At 51.0% G+C, this 27,723-nt stretch overlaps 1 protein-coding gene across 7 annotated transcripts in view; it reads right to left on the bottom strand.

Annotated features, from left to right (window-relative positions):
* ARHGAP26 (Rho GTPase activating protein 26) overlaps positions 1-27,723 on the bottom strand; it is a 154,959-nt gene that overhangs the window by 20,390 nt on the left and 106,846 nt on the right. For all 7 annotated transcript variants that reach the window (XR_007509728.1, XR_007509729.1, XR_007509730.1 and 4 more), the window contains exons 19-20: positions 21,771-21,909; positions 15,903-16,056 (exon numbers count right to left, since the gene is read on the bottom strand). Coding sequence is in view for 4 of the 7 variants with exons in the window: in XM_049830004.1 (XP_049685961.1) it covers positions 15,903-16,056; positions 21,771-21,909 (293 nt within the window). In the remaining 3 variants the exon portion in view is untranslated. The remainder of the gene's footprint in view (positions 1-15,902; positions 16,057-21,770; positions 21,910-27,723) is intronic.

The following is a 27,723-nucleotide window of genomic DNA, read 5'->3' as shown; positions in this document are numbered from 1 at the left end:
TTCCCAGCTTAGCACAGCCCTGTCAACAGTGTCTGCACGGCAGCTTGTGCACAGCCAACCTGCAGCTGGACGGAAAGCGGACGAGGGCAAATTAATCGGCGGGCAGGATCCCTTACGGCGGCAGAAAGGACCGGGGAGATTGGGTTACCTCCATTTTAGGTTAAAGTGGTGGCGTTACAGCTCCTGCTAATTTATGAAGTTAATTAGGCACAAGGATCTTCTTTCAGAGGGAGACAGGATGTCTTTGTGAGCGAGCAGCCCTGTTTTCCTCCTGCCCCTTTGGGGGAAATTGTCAGCTTTCTGCTGGGAAATCGGATCGCGTGGGAGGAGGGGGCGGCCGGCCCCGGGACAGCCGCCCCCGGCGGTGGTCCCCATCTGAACCCCGCTCACGCGCCCGCCCCAGCTCATTCCCGGCCCTGGCAGTCGTAGCTGCCGGACGACTGGGGAGGTTTGGTACGTTTTCAGCATTTTCAGTGCCTGTGTGGTACGGCTGGAAACCGGCGCTGCCTTCAGAAAACACTCCCACATTCGTCAAAAGACTTTTACAAGGGAGAGTCTAGGCTACATCCTTGATTTTGAATTAAATCTGCCTGCAGAAAGAGGAAACAAAGGATGCATTCGGCCGTTTCTTTAAAATATTTTGACTGCGGTGACATTTATAGGTGGCAGAAAGACCTAATTTACTATCATTTCGCTTTCAGCAGTCTCAGTAAAAAATTTGGCTAGGCTCACGCTTGAGAGATTCTGCCCAAAAGAAACTTGGATGCAGACTGAGCAGAGGTGCTTGAAGTAGAGCCGGGACGCAGGGGCTGAGCGGGCTGGGGCGAGCGCCGCGTGGCAGCCACGGAGCAGAACACACCCTGGGACCCGCAGCTCGGCCGAAATCAAAGGGGAGGAGGGGGACACAAAAAAGAAAGGACTGGCCAGCAAGAAGATGAGTCTGAGATCTGCACACCAGCTCATCACAAAATACAGACTGTTCTGCTGGCTGCCCCAGGGAAGGCTTTGTTGTAGCATCTTCGATTCCTGCATCCATTTCCCCACAATGGCCGTAATGTATTTTCACATACTGCTTTATTTGAAAGGAAAATTTCCATTAGCCAATATTTGTCTGAGGCAGTTTTTTTGAAGAAAATACTGCTATGCAGCTATCTCCACACTAATTACATGAATTAAGAAAGCAATGAAAGCATGTCTGTATTTTCTTTCCCAGGCTTTCACGAAAGCTGTCTAGCGCATATGTGCCACTGAAGTTTAAGGTGCTTTTTTAGATCTCTTGGAGGGAGATCTAATATAATTCAGTTTGTGAGAAGCACCCTTAGATGTTCCCAGAGCAAATCACACAGAGCGGTGCTGTTCAAAGGCAGAAACTTCTGAAAAGTCTCCCGAGAGGCAGCACTGGGAAAAGCTGCGGACGGCGGGAGTCAGGCTGGAGGAGCTGTAGGACAGGCTGGAACACGGAGCCTCTGAAGAGGCCGTCCGTCCGTCTGTCCGTCTGCAACTGCCCGTACACCCCACAGAGGCGACAGCACCCAGAGGAGCACACCCACGGTAACTGCAAAGCAGCAGATTCAGAGCAACCACATAACTCATTCCTGCCGAGAAAGGGAAGATAGGCGCCTGATCCCATTAGTGAAAGGGCTCTTAGCCTGACAAATTACCTTTGTTTTAATCGATGAGCCTGTAGAAAATATTTTGACGTATGACTACTAGTTCACATGGGGTTAGCCACAGAACTGGAGACTTATTTTATGAGAATATTTGGCTTAATTTTCAAGTTCAATTTGTGGAAAGTTTCTAGACCAAGAGCCAACTAAAAAGTGAAAGAGCTAAAGCTTTGAAAAGTTGTTATGCCAAACTCTGGGGGATATGAAAAGTCCACACAGCAGAAAAACAGATAAACTATCCATCTTCGACCTTTTCCTTCCACGAGCCCAAAGCAACGAGCCTGCCGAGCCGAGGTGCTGCAGGAGGCTGGCATTCCTTCAGCGCTGGACTTTTCCTCTTGGCCAAACAGCCTTAAATATCTCGCCTCAAATGGAAGTTTGTAATTTCCCTCTGCCTTCCCAAAACAAGATCCCTGCTCTGTGGCCTACAAGCATCGTTCTTTTTCACGTATCTTAAAATACCTCATGGAAGCATACAGATGCTTAGAAAATAAATCCAGGATTTTTTAAACACAACATAGGAAAGGATTATGAAATATATACATATACAGGTACATATATGCAAGTTTTAAAATGTATTGCCATCAGCAACTAAGCCTCAAGTATATTTATCTGCGGAGCCTACTGAGTACGCTGCTTGTGTTTTTTATGAAACAGGTTTAAGGATGTTTGCCAGATCCCTGAGTCACTAAAGTTTATGGAGCTTTCTAACTGCAGGCACAATCTAGGACTCCCAAGTTAAAACTGCTTTAAAAAAAACAAACAGACACCCTTATAACAGTCTGCACCAAAAAAAATAAGTCATAAGATACTTTGAATATTATGTCATCTGGAATAAGCCAAGCAACACATTGGGAATTTTAGGATCTTTTCTCAAGTAAGAAAACTAGGAGATAGGCGGTTTCTGTTTTAAACTGGAAATAATCTCTACCCCTCTTGAGCACAAAGCCAACCCCACGTCTAAAATACAACATGCAACCCCCCGAGACGTCTGCCTAAATCCCCCTGCCTGGCCCAGCGCAGGGAAGCCCCCCCGGGTCCTCCGGCAGATAACTGGAGTAGGAAGCTCGCTTTGCCGGCTGGTCTATCTGCCTTTTTGTTGCAGAAATTTGGCATTTTCCTCTCTCCCCAGGCACCAGCCCACCCTGCAGTGCCACCAAGTGCCCTCCAAACCACGTTAATGGTGAGCCTCTGCAGCAAACTCATTTTTCTTGCTGGCACAGAACGTGACACCTCGTTTTTGCTGTGCTGTCCCCAATCTTGCTCTTGTAGCCTTTCAGTATTTCCTGTGACTCCAAACAGGAGAGGAAACAATTACATCTGGGGTAACTTCACCCCAACCTGCCTCAAATGCCACAGGCAGTTTCCTGGCTGAGAACCCTCTGCCCCTCCAGCCAAAATTCTGTGCAGATCAGTTATTAGGGGTGTGCCAGGGCTCTTCCCCATTCCCACGAGCAACACAGCAGCACCTCACAGCTCTGTTAGAAAAGACGCAAACCCCAACCAGAGGAGGTATCGAGGGAAGGAAAGACGAAATAATTGTGTAGCATGACACCGCTTGGCAGGCAATGCTTTGAGCAGCAGTTTCCCTGGGGACCTGGGGTTGGTGACCAAGGGTTGGGGACCACGCAGGGCACCTCTCGCACCAGCCCCGGGCCATCCCACCCTGCTGGGACCACAAATGCCGAGTGTAAAGCCCCCAGTCCCAGCATATGGCTGCAGTCAGGAGCAGGTCTGCTCATCTTAAAAAGAAATTTAGATAAGGCTTTTCCAGAGGAGCTATGATCACAAGATTTTACCTAATCCCTAAAAAATGCCATTTTTTTGTTTGGCAGTCAGCAGATCCGCCCCTTGAGGCTGGCCTTCGCAATTAAAACCCAGATTAGGCAAAAGACCAGCATTTTCGGGGTCTGGGCCGAGCTTTGCGTGGCTGCACAGAGCAGGGCTGGTGGGAGACGCTTCTCTCCAGCCCCAGCAGTTGCCAGCTGTGGTTCGCTGTGTTTCACCTAATGGTGCCAGGCAGAGACCAGGCGCTCAGGGCTGTAATCGTCCCCAACGAAGGGCAGCAGAGGACCCGCGGCGGTGGAGGAGGGTCCCGGGGGGGGCTGGCTCCGATCGCTGGCCCCAGCAACGCCTCTCCCAGCTCTTGGCTTTCGCCGGAGCCGCAGTGGCTCCTGGCCAGCCCGCCACAATGTGGTGGAAGGAAGAAGAAACGGCTTTGTTTTGCCCAAAGCCTCACAATTAATCAAGTTTCTATTTCCTCGGGGTCCCACTTTACCTACCCAAAATGCACCAGGCAGTTTCTATCACCATGTAAGAGTCCAGACACCCTGTGCCTATGACAAGGGTTTCTTTCCAGTTTCGTATGAACAGAGAGAACTAGAAAATGAAGCTAAAGTAAAAAGGAACGTCTTCACTACAGCAAGCACAGCTAGGATGGCATGAAGAATGTGATGCAATGTGGGAACCTCCCAAGCAGGCTGGCGGCCCCAGCTCTGCCAGCTGCCATCCCCTGGGACACCCTCCTGGGCACCAGCTCTCCCACCCAGGAGGAAGAGGACCCCTCTGAGCACAAACTGCTCCATTTTTATAGCGACACACGCCAATACAAAAACCCAGTACCTTTTCTCAGTCTTTTTCCAAATTAAAAGTGGGGATGAATATTGGGGTGGGGGAGAGTGGGTAAGAATCCAGGTTTCTCAGGGATAGGAGTACTTGATTTAAGAGAAAATTTCTTAAACAGAAGTCCCAGAGATGCCGTTTCAGAAAGACATTCCCAAAGTGGCTGACGGGAAGGCAGGGTGAGGGTGGGACCCGCTCCTGCACCTCTAATTGCCATTATTACTCAGGAGTATAAACAACACGAGCAAAAGAACAGAGAGCCACGAAAGCCTCTGCAAAACAAGGGCAAGTGAGCAAAAGGGAGAGGAACTGAAGAGGTTGTGCGGGTTGAGGGCTCATTTCTGACACACCACAACCCCTCTGGACGGAGGACGGACAGGCAGACACACCATGGTGGCCGCTGCCTGCTCTCTCCTGCCTGCTCCATCCAGCTCGCCCCGGCGTGGGGCAGCCGGACCCTCTGCCAGCCTGCCCCGAGCCCCAGCCCCTTATCAGCACCGTGTCGAGGGTTCACCAGCTCCCCTGGTCATATGCTTGGCAGATCTGCGGGCTGACCGTCTCTGTACGGTCTTACGTTAATCTATAGATAATTTTTTTTTCCTTTTAAAAGCATTGCTGGGCTCCTATCTCCTGAACGTCTTTCATCCTTCCAAAATGGACAATATACTTATATGGAAAATATAGCTCGAAACCATGAAGCGCATCAGTTCTGCACCTCGCATCATTTGATAATGGGGAGGGGATTATTTCAGAAATACTCTGACCTGTAAGCCTGACCTCCAAGAAACGCTGGTGCACAGAGGGAAACAGAAGCTCAAAAATTCCTTGGCAGGTCCATGCTTGGAGGCTATTCCTGGTCCCTGGCACTGCCGTGCTCACCGCACCCTGCCAAACAGAACCAGCTGCTGCCTGATCCCAGAGTTGCTCTCAAACCAGTTACCTGTGACCAGTTAAACAGCAGGGAGGGCTTTAATAAGCAGAAGGGGAATAAACAACTCAAAGGGGCTTTGGCTGCACGTACACCCTTCTTCCCACCCGCATGCATCAGCAAGCAGGGGTGAGCACAGCTTCGCGCACGTAACCACTGCTGAGACCAGCGGGACGTGATCCGCTCCTCCGGAATGCTGCGCTCCTGGGCTCCGCGGCTCTGCGCGGGATGCGCGAGAAGGAGCTGCCGGAGCCACGTCCCCGGCACTCGCAGGATGCCCGTGTTCCACCTGCGTTCCATGCACCCAGGGATGTGGAATCTGGAGAGGACTCATCTCAACTCGGATGGGGGACCCCACCTTCGGCACACGACAGTGGTGGCCAGAAAAGCCAGCTGAACTTTAAACTGTGCAAATTTGACCTGTACGTCAGCAATGGGAAAATGAAATCCTGTATTGCTGTTAGTGGCGGTTCTGGATCGGTCCAAAGCTCAGACCCCAAGACTAATGGGGCTTTGCAGTTAATGCCAGAATTATTTGTACAATTCCAGCAGAAGACAGGAACGGGTAGTGAAAGAGGGAGAGAAAGGGGGAAGAGACATTTGACATGGATGTTACCGAGGGTGTATATATAACCTGCCAGCTCCCAAAGCCCTTGCAAGGACTGGGCCACACCAACCAGGGCAGCAACAGCCCGACACGAAACAAAACTGCCAGAGCGGGACGTGGCTCAAGCACACGGCTCTGTCCCCAGGACAGACTGGCGGTGATCCTGCTCTGTGCTGGCAGCACGTGTCCCCAGCGCCGTAGCCCTGTCACCATGGCCCGCTGCGACGAGAGCGGCAGCTGGCTCGGCTGGACTGCAGATGGACCCTGAACAACGGGCTCTGCTGCCAACGCCTGTGACCCGAGGTGCGGAGCAGAGCCTCGGTAGCCTGCTGGCACCATACCCCCTTATCCACCACAGGAGATGACCTCCTCTTGCTCCTTCTGACACCCAGCAGAAGCATTCAGCTGACAAAGATGGCAAATCTTTTTGCCGAGTCAGCAAGATGTTATCTGGTGAATGCAACGGTTCATTATTAACCATCTTCTTTTGCGTTTTAAAGGTATGAAAAACGCAGCAGTGACTAACGAGCATCTCTCCTGCAAGACCGGCTGGTTCCACTTCACCCAATGGCTCATCCAACACCACTGTCCGAAATAGTAACTTCAACCGAACACTTCCGAGCAGCTGCCATCCCAGCTCTTACTGCCGAATCCGGTGTGATAAAGATGGGATTTAGTTTTCGGATGCAAATCCCAGGGCAGGACAGAGGGCAGAGTCAAGTTGCTGCTGCTGGTGCTGCCCCTCGGACAAATCACCTTGGCCCCTCCGACTCTACCCAACTAGACACTCAATATAATATATCACAAATATCTGTAAAAAAATCCCCAAATGAAACTAAAAAGTGGCTGAGCATTTCTAGAACTTTAACTATAAAGGCAGAAATGACAGTATTTATGCGACAGCAGCTGACAGACATGGCTATCATCACTGACAGTAACCACGGGTTGCCTCTGCGGCCACGAGAAAGCTCAGCTTTGCCAGGACTGCACAAGCTTACCAGTGTTTTAAAGCACTGTATTTTATAGGAAAATAGATCCACTCTTGAGGATAGGTTTCTTCCACTGTATGAGTTAAACTGGCCTAGAGTCAGGGTGCCAGGGCGACCGCTGTATCACCCACTGGGAGCAGCGTTCCTTGGAGCACTCGCACACATAACCTCTTTGCTGTGCTTTCAGCGAGCTCTGCTCGGAGAATAAAATGGCAGTGTCTCACAACTTCTCTATGCCGAATAAAATAAAAGCTGAATATGGCTGTAAAGAGTTCTTGGGCTTTCACAGCCTGCAAGCAACTCCCCAGACATGCTCTCTGTGTGCCTTCAGGGGGGTCTTTCTGTAAATAAAAAAAGTTTGTTCTAGCTGCCAACTTCACACAGCATCCAGAAACCAAGAAACTCTCCTCTGAATTCCTAACCAACACCAGCTTCTGCTGTCCTTTACACCTGGCTAATCTTCCTGCTGACAGTGTAGGGACACGGCTCCTGAAATAAGAAGGATTTGTTCTTACAGTAATCTGACTAATGAAGCAGTATACAGTAGAGTTCGTATCACTCCTACTACTGACGACTCCACAAAAGTTAAAAAAAAAAAAGAAAAGCAAAACTAAACAATTTATTTTTGCCGCAGAGATCTGCATTCTGCGCGGGTACAGGGAACAGAGCTGCTGAATAAGGCTGTGTCATGTTTACGTAGTTATTTTTCAGGATGGAAAAAGTGACTTAAATTCTGCGAGGAACCAGCAGCATTTGAAGGTCTATTTACTTCTCACATGCTTTTGCTTACGTGTGTCACAGCTGATAACTGCCAAAGCTGTTTGCATTTTTAAGAGATTATTTATTCCATAAAATACTGTCCTACCCTGTTTGATACACTGATGCTGCTGCGCTGGTTTGCCTACTGCTAGACGTGGATTCGGGATGGCGAGGGGCTTCAGAGCAGAGCACAGGGACGGGGCAGCAGGGAGGAGGCGCAGGCTTTCAGATGGCACCTCATGGCCACCAGCCCCACGGCTTCAGCGCGCCGTGCCCCCTGCCCCGCCGCCAGCCCGCGGCTCCCATCCTGACCGCTCGGCCCAGGACCTAAGGCGGCGCTGATGGAGGCCGTTTTGCAAATATATTATTAATACTTGAGATTTCTCTCGTTTTCGAGCAGGGAAGGAGAAATGTTGTTCAAGTTTTAACCGGGATGCCTAATGAAGATTTATTCTGGTCCTGTAAATCAAAAGCACGTGGGAATAACCTCTCTTCCTTAGACTAACTGGGTTATTTTTTTCATGACCACTAGACCTTAGATCTGCTCCTCGTTTCTTTCCATACCCGCGGAGGGCAAGAAATGGCCATACTTGGTCAACGAGAAAATAAAGCAAAATGCAAATAGACACGTGATGACTAAATCCAAGTTTCCCAAAGCTCTTATTTCCCTAAAGGCAGAGTCCCCGGGGTGAAGGAGGTGCGGCAAACGGCGTGCGTCAGGGCTGGGTGGCCGAGCGGGGGGCTCAATCTGCCCCGCACCCCCCAGCACCCCCGGTTCCCAGCGCCTGCGGGTGAGGACGGGTGCCGCCACCGGTCCCCACCGAGAGCCTCGGCGATGGGCACAGCCTCCTCTGGCCAGGCCCGGCTTCCCTGTCACCTGGGAAAAACCCCAACTTCGAAGGCCCCCACCACACCACCCGGATCGCCGACGAGCCCGGAAAGGTGTGGAGAGGGGGAGACACTGTCCAATACAGGCACTGTCGTTAGGCTGGTTGTTATCTCCTTGAGAAATCAGGCAACAATGCCCGATAATATTTCATTTTGAGGGAGCAACAGATGATACTTCCTTCATCTAGTGATTTTTATTTTTTTTCCTGCATTCATTATTTTTGACTTGGCTTGCACCTATGGGAATTCCGAGGGCAACCGGTAAAGGCGTTGATTTTGTGAAGGGAGCTGCTCTGTAATTACCACGCTGGCAGAAAACCGAGCAGACACTGACCAGCACGCGAACTCGTCCTACGTTAAAAGGACGTCAAGATTGCCAAGCCGCGTACTCCAAAGCTGGGAAATGCTGAAACAAGCCAGCACCAGAGCACCGGTGAAGCTTCGCCCTTCGGCTGCCCGATGGCCGGGCACGCACCGGTCCCCACCGCCTCCCCGAGGGAAAGCAAGGGGCGTTAAAGGACAGATCACATACGCGTGAGGGCAGGGAAATTAAGGCAGCTTTAGTTCTGGGCATTTCCTCGTGCACGGGGACCCCCAACCTTGGGAGATTCCCTTCCAAAGTCGAGGGGCTTCTCAGAGCTTCAGAGAGGCAAACCAGACCGAGCAGGGTCATGCCGGGTCAGCCCCAGGCAGGGCTGAGCCTGTCGGTGCCCGAGGTCTCGGCTATTTAATAGCTCGGTCCCCGCTATTTTTAGAGACACCCACTCACACAGCTGACGCTTGAGTCCCACCCCACAGAAAAAGGCATACTGCTGAGCCTGCTCGGCAGATAAAGCCTCCTCCTGCGCCTCCCCCGACTCATCCCGCTCCCACCCCGCTGGTCCCAGGCTCAGCCCAGCCCTGCGGACCCCCGACCCCGGCGCTGCCCCCCCGGCTCCCGGCCGCCTGCTCAGCACCCAAGCTGACGCACGCCTCGCACCCACCGCGCTTCTTTGGGGCATTAAAACCAAAGTCGTACTGCGGGCGAAAAACCAGCCAAGCGTCCGCAGAGAGCGGGAGCGAACGCGCTGTGGGAACAGTGTCTGTTCTCGGGATGACTTGCGGGAAGGTCTCTTCTCTCCAAGCGCTACCCAGCGCGGCGTGGGGCCGGGCGCGCAGCATCTCGGGTGCAGCCGCCACGGAGGCAGGCTGAGCTCCGGGCAGAGCGCTGCCCTTCAACCCCCTTCAACGGCGACACGGCGCGTACCGCCGGACTCGTGATGCTGCAGGCAGACGGGCGGGTTTGCACGAATCCTCTGCCCACAGCTGGGGAAGGACAGGTCAGGCGAGCAGCAATGGCCAGGTCCTGCTGGGGCACCCCGCCACGAAGGCAGCCCAGAAATGGGATGGTTTTGCCTCTGAGAACACTGCGAAATAATCTTCCAACAGAGACGGAGGGTCTTAGAACTTCAGAAATCAACAAGCCTCTCAGAGAGCATTAGAAACCTGTAAGAAGCAACTGTTCAGAAACATCCCAGAAGTGCTGTCTGGCTGCGCTTCACTTGAGCGGAGGTAGTGGAGCAGTCCCTCAGTGGCAGCATAAAATTTAAAAGGGCGTGGGGGTATAAAATAAGCGCTCAGAGCCACCTCTGGGAAACATTTCTGCAAAGATGTGGCCAAGGACTTTGAAAAAATAAAAGTGCCCAGCTTTTGTATTCTAGTCCCATTTGCTGGGCATGAGATAGCAGCCAGGCTGTCCTCCCAACAGCAGCCACCCACCGCTCCTGTCCCTGGGAGAAGCAGCAGGACGGTGTGGATGGAGCAGGTCATCCCGGCACTTGCCTGCAGCCAGCTGACAGCGGGGTGCACGGCGATCGCTGAAATGGGGCACCCACAGGACCCGGGCAAGCATCCCTCGGGCTAGCTGCAAATCTTGGGTGCTCTGCCACCCACCCCAGCCCTTCCCGTGCGCTTCTGCTGCTCACCTCCCCTTCAAAAAGAAGGGCCAGAAGGCCCCTGGGTATCATTTGCACATTCATACTTACAAGAGTGCAGGCTGGCAATTTCATGGAGTCGCAATGCAAAAATGCAAGCTCATCTAGTTACCAGGCTTAACATCATGTGGCCCCACCCCACCTTCAACACGGTCCTGCACAACGAGAAATTACTGCGAGAGGAGAAACCGAAACCCTCGCGACTCCATCTACCTCCTCCAGTAAGTTTAGGCTGCTGTTTATTTTCCAAACTGTAACACACTAGTTGTTCAGCTTTGCAAACAACTGTAAAACCTTGCAGCAAGTCACAGGTAGGAGGCCAGCCAGGAGCACCCAGTACGATACCCAACAGCTGATTTAAGGCATTACACTTATTTTAAGCACTAAAAGGTGATTCTAACGAGGCTGTGTAACGCAATCTGGCTCCCGCTGCCTGTGTTTGCAGCACCCACCTCTGATTTGGTCTCGGCCAGATTTAAGCACTCAAAGCGGCCGCCCGTGCCCCCAGCACAGAGGGGCCCTGCACGCAGCAGAGGTCTTTGAGCAATACAGGGGACACAGGTAAGACTAGTAAATAAATAAAAAAGGGAAGAAAAAATACACAGCAAGCACCGATCAAGGGGTCGGTTATCTGCAGTGATACACCCTACATCAGAGGCTTCGCGGGTATGCCTTACAGAGCCACCATGGCAAGATGCTTTTATTTAAAGGATTTTAAAATCCAGCGATCTTAAATCTTCTGTTTTTCATGATCACACAATTTAGCTTGAAAACTTCCCCCGCTTCAGCTGAAGTATGTATCTATGCTAGAAACACAGCACTTTCTGGTTCTCGTTCTGCCATGTTTTCTAAGGCAGGCATTTTCTGCAAGGGCAGGATAAAGAAACCGATGCTCCTTTAGAAACAAATCCCCCTCCCTGGAGCTTTGGTGGCCCCGGGCAGCCAGCCCCGGTCCCTCCGCACCCTGCTGCCGCAGTGACAGCTCCTGGCATGGGACAGCAGTCCTGCTGACTCACCGAGTACAACTCCCGCCCAGAGCAGTTTTTCCATAAAAATAAAACCAGCCCTAATAAATAAATGCATTCCCATAGTAAAACCCCGATTGGTGGCTGGGAAGGAAGAGCCTTTGCCCTGCAGCAAAACAATTTCCCTCCCGGTTGGTGAAGGAGGACCACGTTTGAGCAAAGGCGAGTCTGAGAACAACCACGTTCCCCTCGGGAGGAGGACAGGGGTAACAGCACCGAGGCGGGGACGCCGCAGCCCCAGCATGGTCACTGCTGGAACACTCATCACACCCAGAGGTTAGGGACGAAGCGGCACACAAGAGCGACATTTAGGAATTGGCTCAGCTCCCCGTGGAGCAGATCTGGGGGAGACATGAGCATTCAGAAGGGAGCCAAGAAGCTTTTGTAAACAAAAGCTCAAACAAACATCCCTAATTTCACAGATAGTGTTCACAATTTTTAGCATTGCACATTTAAAGGCAACCTTTGAATGCATCGGCGCTCACTGCAACAAAAGGAAAACAAGAAACGCCCCCGACTTGCAGTCCTTAACATTTGTACTCCAACAAGTCTCCCACTGAGATCAACAGGAGTTATTTCCACAAGAACATCAGTTATCAGCTTAATAAGAAGCAAGAACATCAAAATGACCCAGCTCCTTTTCCCCGCAGTTTCCCAAAGCGCTTTTACAGAGGGCGAGCGGCTGTGCCACAGCTCCCATGCAGCCAGGAGCCCCCGTGCCCAACGTGAAACGTCACGAGTGGGGACACCCCGCTTGGGCTCTACAAGGCTGAAAGGATGAAGGTGGAAGCACGGCACCCAGCTGCAGCCTGTGGGGAGCAGACAGCTAGTGATGGGAAGGTTTGATGGTCTCAGGCACACCGCTGCCTCTGCCGTTGGCTGGGCCGGAGAGCAGCTCCAAGGTGGACATCGCTTTGGGGCAACACAATGGCACAGCTTTCCCTGAGCACACACCAGAGCTTGGGACCTTGTGACCAGCAGAAAAAATGTGTTTTCCCCTTCACAGCTGTCACGCGCTGCCCGCTTCGCAGCACGTGTGAGAAGGTGATGCAAAGGCACTGATCCCACGAGACAACATAAGCAAAGACTTTAAAGCGACGTTAATGTCGAAAGGCTCATCGTGTGCCCGCTCTGCTCATCGCCCTCCCTAGGTGGGCACCCATCTCAGGACAGCTTCAGCTGAGACTGGGGTCTGGGGGGACGGCGAGGCTGGACAGGACACTGGGGTAAAGTGCAGGTAAGGGGCGAGAGACGCACCAACACCTAATGGCACCAAACCTCAGAATAAAGCAGGAAAAGGCCCTAATTAATGAAGGCATTTCCCCTGCATGGAAGTCTCCATCAGCCCATTTTTTCCAGCAATGCATTTAGCAGAAAATAAGGAATAGATCAAATTCTGGTCAGGAGTAATTTTTAATTTACTGACCTTTGCTGTTGTCCCATTAGGGAAGCAGAGGTCCCTTTCTCGAAGGGAAGGAAACACTGAATTCAGGGTTCTTTTGTGCTTGTTCTCTTAAAGAGTTTCTTGTTCAGAAAGAAATCTCTTTTTCTTTCAAGGAGGAAAGCAGCACTTCCTGGCCTCCGCACACCTGGAATTTTACAGCTCTTCAGCTGCGGGGTTTGAATTTTGGCGAGCACTGGCTCCCAGCTCAGGCAGCTGATCAACTCGTGGGCAGGCGGCCAGGAAAGCCAACCCCTCCTAAACGGGTCCTCAAACAGGATGGCCCTGACCCACAGCCGAAAAATTAGAGAAAACAGTGAAGAACACAAGAAAAAAACCCAAAGTCCTGAAGCAGAGCTCAAAGATAGGTCTCACGGGACCAGCAGAGAATTTGGCAGAGTATTTGAAGGAGTGCAAAGGGCAAGGCACCCTGGGACCCTCCCCACTGCCATATAGCCTAATTGTGGGTCCGGTAATTACAGGGGAGCACCAGAACCCCTTGCACGGCAGTGACAGATACTACAGACCGACTGCAGTGTGCGTAGCTGCCCAAGGCTTCCTGCAAAGCCCAAATTACTCAGCTGGTTAAAAAAACAGAAGCGGCTTTATACAGATATTATTTGGGTAGTCCCGCAGAGCAGCAATGACAAAGCCGCCGGGATACTGGCACCATTCAGACACCCTGCCCTGACCCAGACTGCAGCCTGTAAAGAGCTGGGGGGCAGGCCTGGGGGCTAAACCTGCTGCTGGCAGCCCTCCTTGCCCTCCTCATCCTCGCGACTGCAAACCAACACCCCCCGTAGAGCGCTGACCACTGAGGGCAAAACAGCACGGACCTGCCAAAACCATGGGCGCAGAGGGGCTTAAGTGACATCTATACATACCCTTTAAAGAGAATAAAATGACGCCAGATACTCCATTTCTCATTCAAAGATTGGATTAAAGATACTTGATTTAAATATTTGGGGTTATAGAGAAGAAAATATTTGCCTTGTGGTATTATTCACCTTAAGACTCACTTTTCAACCTTTAGCTCAACATGAACTGAAAACTTGCGTATTCCTGCGTGCGTAGAAATGATCACATAATCACTGGATTTGAGGAAAAGCACCAAATGCCACAAACACCATCAGAGCCATAAGACCTGCCGGTGCTACCCTGCTAATCACTATTTCACTTCGCAAAATTGTAAAGGCCCCTTAACTGGCGGCAAGCAAATGGTTTCACTGCCGGTCTGCTCACTTAATTCCTCAGTAACAGCAAGATGCCTCTGTTCCCCAAAGCCTCACATAGCTTTAACTGATTTATTCTGCTGAACTTCTTTATGACTTCCTTTAAAAAAGAAATTATTGGAAGAAGCAACTCTTGGAATCTGAAAAGCTGCAAATTTGGCAAACAATTCCTGTAAGGTCACAGCAAGACTCAGGCTCACAAACCTTGCTGCATTATAAGTCACAAAATTTTTTTTACCCTCAAAGGAGAAATAAACTAAAAACATCCTGTTGGGGGAATGGTATGTGACTGACTTCCAGAGCTTCAACCAAAAGTACGGGCATGGGATATCGACGCATCTTTACGCGGTACATAAGATATGTAACGCACAACCTTAATTTAGAGGCATCCTACCTTTTGGGTGCTCTATTCTGCCACCACAACACTCCTTGCGGGCGGCTTTCTCGCGGTAGGCGAATCCACAGACAGCAGCGAGGCACGGAGCTGAGCCTTACGCACCCCGCTCCCGGAGCCAGCGCCAGGAGAGGCCAACAAGAGCCTGGGCTGGTTTGGTACTCATGCAGCTCACGGTTTTAGTGGCAGTGATGGTGAGGAGAGAGGCAGAGCGGATGGATGAAAGCCAGAGCCTGTCCTCTGTTCACACACAGCTCACGCGGGCAGTCGTGCCCGCTCCGTACTTACCTTTCTGCCCGTGCAAACCGCTGCAGGCACGGGTCCCCGCACGCTGGCAGCGAGGGCTGCGCCCCAGACCCCCCAAACCCCAACCCCTGCTCTCTACTGAGCCAACAGCAACACGTTTCACCATCTCTACCAGTACCCGCCCTGGTACTCATCCATTTCGAGCCCTTAGCAATCCTTCTGCTGATCACCAGAAGAAAGCAGCTAAAGCAAAAATGTTGCTGTCTGCTCTCAAGGGACTGGGGGCTTCTACGGTTGAGTGGGAACTGGAAGTGTTCAGAGCCTGTGGGAGGACTGGAGGGGTGGGAAGGAAGGTCTGCCTTAATTGAGAAGGTCGCCGCATACGGCAAGGCCATAAACTGCTGTGGCAGGAGCAGCATTCCTCCCGGCTGATCCATAGGGACGGGCAGGGGCGTGCCGAGGAGCGCTGGGGGGAAAATTGGCTTCGGCTTGCAAGGGCTGCAATGGCTCTTGAAGATCTGAGCAGATCTTCACATGTACGTGGAGGGGAGGTTCTGTGGGAAAATGCTATCGGGCCCGGCAGAGCCGCGGCAGGAAGGAAATTCCCCCAGCAGAGACGGCCATCGGCGCGAGGGCTCAGCTGTGTCAAGTTCAGGGGACTTCATAAATAACTCGGCCGTCCCCAGGGAGTCATTGCTAAGGTCGCTATTTTTTCCCTTGAACTTTCCAGATGAAGGAAGCAATAGCAGAAGCAATGGCACAGATTTGGCCCGAGATCAACTGTACTGACAACAGTCATAGAATTTAACTCAGAAGAAAAGTCCTTTGTGTTTGCTGGAGTTATCACCAGATGGGTCGAGCAGTTCAAGCAGCAGTGGGGAGTTCTGCTCGAAAAATATTCCACATGTGCAAAATAATCAGAGCTGAAACTCGCCGGCAGATATAACCCACAGTCACTAATTCCACCGCTTAGACCGAGTTAAAAATGCAGGGCACATGCTAGACGCCCATTAAAAATTAAAATGTTAAATTGTATTCTTCAACAAACTGCTGGGATTCAGAGTAAGAAACAGCCCTGATTAAAGATTAAGGACGGAGAGCTTATAAAACACTAATTACCACTGTACTTACAGTGAATTTGGCCTGTTGGGTTTAATTACTTCTAGTTCAAGATCACTTGAGTTCAGGCTGGGCTGGGGAGCGCTGTTGGAGTTGAGGAAGCTGTTTACGTTTGAAGAGATGACGGATTCCAAGCTGGAGTTGATGATACTGTTCCTGTTCTCCTCTAAAAAAAAATCAAAACCCAAGAATCGTCAGCCATCACACATAGGTGCCATTGCATACAAAATAAAGAGAATACTGCTGCAAAGGCATTGAGTGTTCCCAGTAGTAATCCTTGCCCTAATGTAAATAGGGCAGCAGCTTTCCAGATCTCAGAAGACAGGCAGATAGTTTACGGAGATATTATACAATAAACTGTAAGAAATACCAGGTGCTCTTTTTTTTCTTTTCTTTTAAGATGCAGCTACGTTTTAAATTAATACCTTTTTTAGTAAGAAAATACTCATTTTTCTCAAGGCATTAATATTTTATATTCCCAAAGACATCCAAAGTACTACACAACCTGAAAAAAATTAAAATGGAAACTACATACAGGAATGCATTTCTCTGTGACTGAAATCAGCTGCCAAGGGTCTGAGCGTTTGTGTGACAGAGTAGGACAACATTTTAGAACAAGAAAAGGACAGATCACCCCGAAGTTTATCTCAGCAAAAAATGCTTCAGCCTAGGACTTGACGTCAACTACTATCGATCTTTCCTGGCCAGGTCTATAAGGAGAAAGGGGACGGGGTCTCCGCTCCATTTCAGCTCAGCTCTTCTGAAATACAGAGCAGCTGTGGGTCAGAAACTTGGCTTTATATCTGATCCGAAATAGTGCCTCATGCCCGCTCCCGCTGTAGTGCCGGCTGTACGGCGTTGGGGAAATGCTGGCACTGCTCTGCTGACAATCTGGAGGTTTCTTAAGAGTTTCTTGTTTCCCCTGATCATATCCTGTTAGAAGATTTCCCCCTTATTTGTGTAACTTCAGCAGTGAGGAGTGAAAATATTATGCATCCCAAACCCACATCCGCAGCATGGGCTCCCTCCTCAGCTCTACGCCGATTACCTAAAATCACATTAATTCATTTTCGTAAGATGCCTTTTCCCTATAAGCAGTAATTGTAATTGTGAGAAGCAATTATCATTACTGATGGCATGGAAAGCAGCCGTGTTGCAGAGAACTGCTACTTCTGTGTTGACATTTTCCTGAAAAATAGGCATCTGCTGGAAAACATAATGAGTCCTACTTCAATGATAAATCTTTCAAAAATTATTTTTCCAGTGCACACTAATATGATCAAATTACTACCAAAAAGCACATAGAAATAGGGAACCCCTTATACTCAATCCCTTTAAATTGTACACCTCTGCTTGTGTTAGAAGGAGAACGTGATATTCATCCTTACCCTGTACACATTTAAAGAAGGATAAAAGAGTGCAAGAGGAACTCCTGGGATATATGAAAAGTTAATCCTGAACATACAGCAGAAAGAAACCGCCTGTATTTCTGTAACACAGCTTGGCAGCAGCGTTGTCTCAGGCACAGACGAGCATGGTGTTGTGGCAACTCTTTGCCACCACTTCAAAGAGAAAACTCCACATTAGCAAAAGGTTTGTGGATGCCAGGGGGAAGAGCAGAGTCCAGCGCTCCTTGTCACACTCCTTCGCTAGAGTTGCTGCATTTTCCTGGTACCTGGACAAAATCAGTGCCTCATGGCAGCAAGACAGGGCTAAAACTCGGTTTAGTTCAGGTTGCGCTTGTCTTCCAGAGATTAGCCAAAGCCAAAGATGTGTTAATTATGTTGATACATGTCAACACGTTCCTGAAATTGCATTTCATTAATCTTGATCTCCAATAAGCCACCAAGGGAACAAGCAGCACATACACCTCTCTGTCCCCAACTTTGTTCCTCCAGTGTGCCTAATAGGATTTTTTGCCCAGCCATGGTTTCCAACTCGCCACCGTCTGACGTGCCAAAAGGAAAATACGAACTATCTCGTCAGCTTTGAGCCATACAGTGGCTCAAACAACAAGCCACGCTTTCCCTAAGCCATCAGAAAACCTCGTAACAAGAGCGATTTCCCCAGAGCGCCCAATTTAAAGACATTTATCGGCCTGTGCTTTACGCCCAGCACCAGCAGCAGGCGATCGGTTTGGTGCCGGAGTCGCGACTCAGCCGGAGGCTGCGGGTGTCGCACAGCGGGGCCGGCTGACGGAGGAGAGCGCACCCAGTCTGGCCGGAGCCAGGGCAGGTCCTTGGATACGAAGCTACGAGCTGGCAAAAGCCCCCCTGGACTCAGAAGGCATAAGCACTTTGTGATGAAAAAGATTATCCATGCAGAAGATAAAAAGAGGCACAAGTGAAGAAAAGCTGAGCGCTGACCTCCACAGATATTGACAGGCAGACGCGGGAGCCAGCAGATGAAATAAGAGAGAAATTAAGCTGCCTAAGGACCTAAAAACCCCCAAAGGCCAATCCAAATCACTCCTCGATTTTTGCATCTGCCCGAACAGTTTTAAGCAGTGCCATGACAGACCACCTCCGTAGAGTATAAGAAGGCCAAGCCCCGGGCTGGCCCGCGCTGAGCCCCACCGGACTCAACGGCCGTGCCGGAGGCTGCGAGGAGCACGGAGCTGAGCCGACGGAGCGTGGTCTAACACTACATCTTATTATTTCCAAACATTTTCTGCTGAAGGCTGAAGTCCAAAAATAAGCTCCGTAAGCCTAACAAATCAGTGTCAATTGTCTGCCTAATCTCAGAGCTAGCTACCAGCCAATATTGAATTAAAGTCCCTATCAGTCAAGAAACTGGAAGTGTTTCATCTGAAGAGGAAGGGAGATGAAGGGCAGAATCTGAAACTCTTGTTTTGTTTTGTTTCCTCCTTTTGAAAGGCCGATACTGTATTTTGCTTCATGTTTTTAAAAGCTTATGTGAAGGATTCTTTGCTGCGAGATGTAATTTGGTCTTACAACTACAAGAGCAGACCCGCCCATCAGCTAAAGTGTGTTTCTTCTCCATCACACAGAAGGCAGAAGAGCCCCTTTGCAAACTGCCGGCACAGCCGGGTGCGAGGGGGGTCACAGCCGGGTGCGAGGGGGGTCACAGCCGGCCACGCTCTCGCTGCAGACCACCGGCCCCCCCCTCGCAGCGCAGCCCCTGACCCTGCCACCGGCCCCAGCTCCCAGCTGCGTCTCCTCTCTGCTGGCACCGGGGCCCATTCTCATCGCTGAGAGCACTACTGTCAATAAACCAAACCTGCAACTTCTCTCCAAGAGCCCCAGAACTACCTTCCTGGAAAGGAGGGGCTTAGGGGAGAGCTGCACTTGGACATTTTTTGCGGTCCTCCCTTCGCTAAACAGCAAACTCTCCCATCGCTGAACGGCTCAGCCAGCGCGAGTTCCCTCCCTTCCAGCTCAAGAACCGGCAACACATCAAAGTGAGTTTGAGTTTGAGTTTTCACCGCTTACCCAAACCCTTGTGAACCTTAATGAAAAGTAAGGCGGGCAGAGCCGCAGGAGCCTCACCGAGCCTCCGGCTTCTCCGGGCTCTCCTCCAGCAAACCTCACACACACCTTGCCAGAGAGCAGAGCAGCAGCTTCTGGCGCATAACCTGATCTAGGGCACTTCGGTGAAAGTTATCCACAGGGACCACAGAGGTGATGACAAAAGCACTCTGCATAACAAAATACAAGCAAAGTCCCAAAACGCTGTTTATAATGAAGAACTAACAAGGAGCAAATTGGTGCATTTGCTGCGTTAATGACACTTGTTTCACAATATGCACTCAGTTCCTGGGTCAGTTGTGGACAAAAATGTGAACGTTTAACAACGAAACAATCACTATAATTAGCTAATCTGCTCTCTTGCATGATCCTGCCTGTTGAACATTATAATTTTGGACTTACACACAGCTCTGTATAATGAATTTAAGTGAAAATATGAGAAGGATATTTGACTTCGATGAACAGATTTCAAGTAATGACAAATTCACTGTCCCACTTAACTTCTTACCGTTAAATTGCTCTCGGTCTTAAAAAATATGCACTCCGTTTCTATTTTGAACATCTCTAGCTTCCATTCCCAGCTATTAGATCTTATTATGTCTTTGTTTCATAGAGTAATGACTGCTGTGGCATGCGTTCAGTGCTCCTGTTGTGTTTGGGGCTCCTCTGAGCCGTCTCTGCCTCTTCCAAGACATATTTTCAAGCACGAGCACCGAAGTGACCACGTACTTCAGGGCTCCCTGTCCCTCACCCCCAGCCAGCCACCTGCAAAGGAAAGAGGGGCTTCCACCGACGCCGGGTGCAGCCAGCGCTCTGCGGCGGGGAGGCTGCTGAAGGTGCCGGCTGTTTCTGTGTCACAGCGGAGCTGTTTCTGTGTCACAGCTCAGGACACGATGCAGATGTGGCACTCCGCTCGGCTTCAGCTGCTGTCCAAGCCCTCACGCTTCAGCCTGACTTAGAGCTTTGGCCCGTATCCGGAGCGGTAAGAAAGGAAACCTCACGTTATTCCTCAGCTGACACGTGCAGCAGGGATGGCATACACTGAATAAAATGGTAGCGGCTTCCCATAGACACAGGAGATTACGGACTGTCAGGTGGAAAGTTGAGAAAACATTGCTTCTTGTGGCAATAAATAAACGCAGAAATAAATAAATGGACTCAGTTCCTCTTCTAGGCAAGGGGAGGATGCTACACGAAGGGTCTGGCAGCCAGGTGACTCTAGAGTCTAACAAGCAACTGCGTAGTTAGCAGTAAATAAATTACTTAGGCTGAAATTTTTCGCAAGCAGCTTTTGATATCTGAGGCTCCACTGAGAGTCGTGCGATATGCTATTTCCAGAGCACGCTTTGGTGCTACCACTGCTTCCTTAAACCCACGTGTATCATTATGACATCCTCCGAAATGAGCGTGCCTGATAATTAACGGTAACTCAATCAGAGGCAGACAAGCCCACATGTTTTGAGAGTCAGCAAAGTACACAGCAACCACTCCGCGCACCCGGCAGTTTTAAGTCCTGGGGAGACGGGTTTACTCCCACCTTCCCCTGCCCCTCGCTCTCCGCCCTCACCCACCTGCCCAAGCAAAGCAAGTCGAGCTCCTGAGCACTTGCTCTGCTCACCAGGTTACCTCCTGCTCTTTTGGCAAACTGGGACAGTTCCCCGTGCAACTGGCCAGTTCCAGGAGTAGCCCGAGGCAAGGGCTGGGAGCGCATGGCCAGGAGGAACCGGAGAGCTGGGAACTGGGTTTATGCTGCAACGTGAAGCAACAGCCTGAGCAGACACATCTCTGCCACTCTACGAGTAGGGATGGGGCACTGACTCTTTCACCTAAATATCTGGAGTATCAATCAGTGACAGAGATGGAAAGATGATCTTCAACATTTTTAAACTGCCATAGCACATAATCCTCAGAAAAATGCAGAACCTCCTGGCCGAGTTTTCGTGTCTGTAAAAGGCAAAGTGCCTCAGGGCATCCAAAAAGGGTCACCTTTTGGAGATGCAGGCGGGTGTCCACCCTTGTCCCATGTGCTGCGCCCCGCGTGCAGGAGCGCGTCTCGGCAGCTGATGCCGGCGAGGACGGGGGGTCGAAGAACATGAGAACGGGAATGCGCAGGGCCCGTCAGGTGGGGAAGGGACAGCAACACTTTATACTGTGCTAACGCAGCCTCTTTTCAAGCCCCTGGCTAAGGGCTTGGAGGCCAGGCAATCTTCACACTCCCCATCAGTGTGGCAGTAGAGGAAACTGAAGCCTGACCCTGTTATGGGAATCGTCTCTTCCACCGACACCAGTAAAACTGCATGGGAATGGCACGGGAATTACAATCCATTAGTCACGATTAGGGCAAAAACTTTGTCACGCGGGAAAGCCGGGAGCTGCGGCTCGGCACACTTACGCTTCTCGTTGGGCTGTGCTGTGTGGAAGAGCGTCAGTGGTCTCTCGCTGCAGGAGGGAGGCTTCGAGTCCGTGCTTTTCTTGCGAGATAACAGCAGCTGCGAGTTTGATGGCGGAGTCTCTGGCACCGTGTTAAATATCTGTTAAAAATAATAAACAAGTTGTTCTTTGGCATCACCCCTTCGAACAGAACAGCTGTCTACCTGCCTGGCCTGCACTGCTCGGCGACCGCTCTGCAGAGCAGCGTCTGACAAGGCGACGTTTTGGGTACAATTTCCTAAATTCCGCATTCCCACCCTGTCTGCACCCCTTTTCTCTAATCTTCACTCAAGATGCACGTTGCGAGATGGGAAGAACCCCGACACTGGCACTCTGCTGAGTTTTCGAGGGCGCGTGGTGCCTCAGTGGGTGACGACGAGACAAATCGGTGTGTCCCCACGCACACTTCGCAGTGCAGCCCTCGGCACCCTCGCACCCACTGATGCCAACCGGCTTGGGAAAGTCTCCGCGACTTCCAGCCGCAGCTGTCAGAAAACCGAGTAATCACATTTTTCTCGAGGGGATGGAATTTTAAAACTGCACAAACCTAAAGTGCAGCAGCTTTGTTTGCTGTTGATGTTTGGTTATTTATTGTTTCTTTTCTGGAATGAAACTCAAGACAACAGCAGCGCTGCCTCAAGACCAGCTCTCTCAAGGTTTCCCTTCGCTAGAGCATATTAAACACCCCCCCTCAGCGTCTTTCCCTGCTCTACCTGCCCCTGCCAGACAGCCGACCAGCACTGCCAGGGGTGACCAAGAGGAAAACCGGATTTCAGAGGAGCTCGCTGCCCGCCGCAGCACTGGGGTGACTCCTGCGGAGCACGCAGCCGTCGCCGCTGGTCGCCGGCAGCCCTTGCCGCGCAGAGAGCCTTCGTGTGCCACCTGCCAGCACGGGGGACCGGCTGCCAGCAGTTAATTGGTTTGTTTCATGGAACAACAACAAAATCCTCACGCACACACATAAACCCTCCGTGCCGATTTCTACAAATAAACGCTAAAGAGCCAAGATGCATTAGCCAAAAATTTTAATGTCGCCATCTCTCCCCAAAAGCGTGAAGAGGCGGGTGTGAAGGGCAGTCCTGACGGCCCTCGGAGAGGAACTCATCTCAATGAATCGAACACCTCGCGGCTAAGGACATGGCTCCCCAACCTCCCTATTCGCAGGGACCCGCTGCCCGGGCTCAGGTTTGGCTCCGGAGCCCGCGGACGGGCTGAGCGCAGGAGGCAGCGATGAATCACCGTGCAAAGCTCCGGCGCGCACGGCGGGCCCCGGCCCCGACCAAGTGAGCAGTTGAATCCGACTGTGCGTAGTCGGGCATGCTGTGAAACAGATGGATGGATTATGGAGTCCTGCTGCAGCCCTTCCTGGAGAGCTCTGCTGAGCTCATTCACACATTCCTCCTGGGCTTATGGATTAGCGGAGGGAGAAGCAGCCCATGCCACGCTTTCTGCGTGCGGCACCGCTCGTTTTCACCCCACGCACGCCTGCCCGCAGCCGTTCCCACCTCCAAAGCGGCCGTTTCCCAGGCTCCCCGCAGGAGTTTGGGGGCCAGTGGCTCCCCAGCCCCTCGCAGGGCTGCCGCATCCCGCTCCCTGCGCCCCACCGGCCCTCCCCAGCGCCCCGAGAGCCCTCCCCAGCACAGGCACCGGCGCTCAGCCCAGCTCGCGGGTCCCGGTTAGAAGGGCTATTCGTAGCGCATTGCTTACCATGCTAAAACGCTACACAGCTGCACATGCTTCAGGTGCCTGTCCCGGCTGCTGGGACCCGAGCCGTGAGCCCTTCGCTCTGCGTGCTAAATACAGCTTCTCTGGGGCAGGATCCTCAGCGCGGGCGGGGGGCAAAATCGGTACCAGGGGCACCTTGCCTGCCCCGGGCTCCGTTGCCCATACCTGGCACAGCCACTGCCGGCTGTAAGGTGTTCTTGCTTTCAAATTGCTTTTCAATAGTAAATTCTAATTGGGAACTACAATGAAATATATAAATTGAGCAAGATAAAAGCATTGATTTATGAATTGCATTTTACGCAATGATTTCCCACAGCGCACCTGAAAATAAACTTCCAGGTTTTCGCCTCCTTTTTTTGGTCTTTAATAAGAGAAGATATACATAGTCTTAAATTATGAACTCAGTGACTAAAACCAGCCTCAGCTCATGAGGAGGCTGCATTTTTAAATGCAGCTGGAAGGTCATTATGAAACAATTTTACTAAAAAGCTTCAGCACCTGACATCCTGCACACTCCCAACCTACCACAACCAACTTTGTATTTCAGTTAAAATGCCTCCTGAGCCCCAACATCCGCACTGCAGATGGCCCTGCATCGCACCCTCGTGCCGCAGGCTCCCCGGCCGCACTCGCGCAGGCAGGGAGAGGTGCAGGCAGCGCAGGAGGCAGGGGACGGGCAGCCTGCGCCCACGCGCAGCCCACCACCTCCTCCCGCCCACCCTTCCCATCGCGGGCTCCGACGCGCTCGCGCTCCACTCGAGCCCTTGGGTTTACAGCCTGCGCTTCAGGCGCTGACACAACCGCAACCTGAGGGCTCAGTAAATACACTTCTGGCTGCCTTGTAAACTTCTTTTAGTGAGCCACAACCTCTCCCGCGAACACCCTTCGCCCCTCGAGCAGCGAGCTCCCCAGAGGAACACCCGCTGCCCCAGCGGCACGGCCGGCACGCCGTGGCGACGACAGCATGACACGGCCTCCTGATGAAGCAGAAACACCAGTGTTTCCCCAAGATGGTCTTCACCCACGGACCTCCTCGGTGTCCCAAGCCCGCTACAGCATCTCCACCGAGATAAAGCCAGAGAGGAGGGAGCAGAAGCGACATGGAGGCGGAGGCAGGGCTATTAAAAGCCGCTCGCTCTACCACCTCTGAGCACAAAGCACACGGGCTAAATTTAGCCGCTCACAATGGAGAAAAGTCAATTAACAGCTACATTTAAAAAAGCACAACGCTGATTTTGAAGGTCTAAGGAGAGATGCCAAGAACTGCAAGATAAATAGCTCACTGTAGATGCGACTCTGCCATTATTGTGCCCCAGGAAACGGCACAGATCTCTCCAGCAGCACAGGAGAGCGGCACTGCTGGACCAAACCTTCCTACTCCATCTCCCTCAGCTGAGACATCGCTTGCACAAAAACCCACTCTTCTTCACAGGACAGTTTCTCAGGTTTGTTTCATTTTTTAATTTAACAAGAATAGCCGAGACATGCTCCTCACTACGCAAACCTGTGTTACAGCTCTCCCAGCCACAGAGTCCAATTAACGGGGAGAGAGAGACAGTTTAATAGCCAGAGTGGGAAAGAAGCAGCCAGGATTCATAAATCACATTTACAGCCGTACCGTGCTCGCTCGCTCAGCCTGATGCAAGCGGCAATTTCGTGGCTCCGCACCTTCTCCCCGGTCTGCAAAACAGCAAAGACCCGGCAGCACCTCATCTCAGATGTTAGTTTAAAGGCTTTTTTAAACCTCTCTCCCACCTCCGAATCAAACGCATCCAGGTCCTGCTACATCCCTTATCCCGCACCTCTTCCAGAGACACTGGCCCGTGGCCCCATCACCAGCACTGAGGACCGAGGGTGCCCCCCCAGCACCGACGGCTGCTCTGTGCAAGGAGAGGGATGAGGCACGCCCGCTTCCCAGGGGTTTCGGAGGAATTGCTCCCTGCTGCCAGGCCGCCCACGCTGGCACTGGGAGTGCTGCTGGGGCTGGGGATGGTGTCCCCCCCATCAGAGCCCTCCCTCCCTCCCCACACCCTGGCACGCACTGGAGGACCTCCTCGTGCTTGCTGTTAATTACCCCATTATGCCCATTTTATTACAAGGAAGGTGAAAACCAGACGGATTAGGTATCCTGCCCAAATCAGAGGGATGCGATATAACAGCGTATAAAGGTCCACCCCCTGGTCTCTGCTCCGGCCAACAGCTTGGTGTATTCCCATGCGCAAAGCTGCATCTGCACTCGCTCAAGGAACTTGGAGAATAAGAAGCTGTCGTGACGCTGAAAATGTCAGTGGTACTAAGTCTTATACAAGGACCGCCTAAAACTGTCAACAGCATCACTAAACATTTCACCTAATTACAGAAAAGAATAAAAAGAAGATGAGGTGCTGAGGGCTTTGACTTTAGTATTAGTCCTTACCATTTACTGAGGTTAGCGTTCGCCTATCTGTGATTCCCTGCATAAACTAGTCTCCTATTTGTCATCAATACTGGCCGCATTAACATTTCACCTGGTCAATCTTTTGTCTGGAGGGAACACCATCAAGACAGTAAATCGATCTCTTAATTTTGTAACACTTCAGAACAATGGCCTTTTCCAGAGAGCTATAAAATTTAAGCTTTGGAAGAGAAAATGGATGGACATCTGCAATTGCCAGATGTAATAATAATTCAATATTACTTTTGGCTAACATTTAATTTTTAAGTCAGAAATACGGTCTTGAATGGCAATCACTTGAGTATCCAGGCGTACAACACAGCATCCTTATTTTTTTTTTGCACAGGATACATTCTTGGTTTGCCTGTCACGGCAACATCCAGAGCCACGGGAGAAGAATCATTTTATCCGTTTAGTTATATATCATCAGGATATATTTTATAATACATTACCTTAATGTATTGTATTCACAAACATACACAGAAAAGGCTGAGAATCTCTAATGGATACACCTTATTAAGTAGCAATTTGACATTTTGTCGGTTCGTTGGGTAGCGCTGGGCAGCTGAGAGCCGGGCACATTGCTTCCACTCGGCTTTTTCAGGGTTCCTGTCTGCTGCATTGGAACATCTGGCAGGCAAATGGAGCCGTCGTCCCCTCCTCCCCAAGCCCCAATTCTACACTCATCCCAACGCTATTCCACATTTCCAGAAGACCTGGTGCCAGTACAACCCATGGGAGATCACCCAAAGTGCAGCAGTTCCCAGTGACAGCAGAGAGCTTCTCGAGGAGAACACATCCGAGAAGCTTTAAAAACTATCTCAGCGTTTACTGCTGTTATTGCAAGTATAACAAACAATTTGGATCCGAGACCTGGAAACCTGTTAAATCTCCAGAAACAATTTAACTTTTTGGATTACACACAGCGTTTAATGGCCTGTGTCAGACGCTCTGGCAACACAGAGAAAACCATAATTTACCAGTCATTTTGGGAACCTTCAGAAAGTCCCTGTTTTGCCGACTACGATTCCAAACTGCACATCGCTCCCGAGGCGCATCGGAAACATCGCGCGTGCAGGGCACACGTTAACCCAGAGGTACCGCCAAAGGGAGCGCCAGCTCGTGTTCATGAGTGAAGACACGGGACGATCAGCACCGTGTCCTGCAGCATCCTTCTCTGATACTTTCATGGCTTCGGGACGAATGTTTTTCCCAAGGGGTAATCTCACGTGGAAGATGAGCCAAATCTCAGGTGGGGTGACTGAAAATGCAGGCGGGTGAGCAGGGAACGCTGACTAACCCCCCGGAAACCCTCTCCACTGCCCCGGCAATCAGATAAGCCCACTGAAGCAACCACGTAAACAAGCTGCCAGCAGTTATTCAGACCAAGAGATGTCATCACCAAGCTTGCTGTTATTTTTTTGGCTACACAATGACAACAGTAATTTTGATGGGAGAGGCATTCCACTTACCTGGGGGAAATATAATGTAATACCAGACAGTTGCTGATTGCCAGGAACCATTCAAATCAATTACATTTTCCCTGCGAATGTACTTAATCATAAACAGTGTCTGTGAGTCACCGGTGTAAAACAATATAAAGCACCAGCAGCACAAGCGCAGGCAACGTGCATATTGCTAATCACCCACGGCAGCTCCTGTGGGGAACCTTCAATGAGCTCGAATCAATTCAAATTAAGAAATACACTGAAACGAAACAATCCTAAAGCGGGAGCTGAACCGGCACTAACACCGC

Source organism: Accipiter gentilis, chromosome 26, assembly GCF_929443795.1.
Source record: "Accipiter gentilis chromosome 26, bAccGen1.1, whole genome shotgun sequence".
Taxonomy (NCBI): domain Eukaryota; kingdom Metazoa; phylum Chordata; class Aves; order Accipitriformes; family Accipitridae; genus Astur; species Astur gentilis.
The sequence above is the reverse complement of the archived record's forward strand: the minus strand, read 5'-3'. Positions and strand labels throughout refer to the sequence as shown.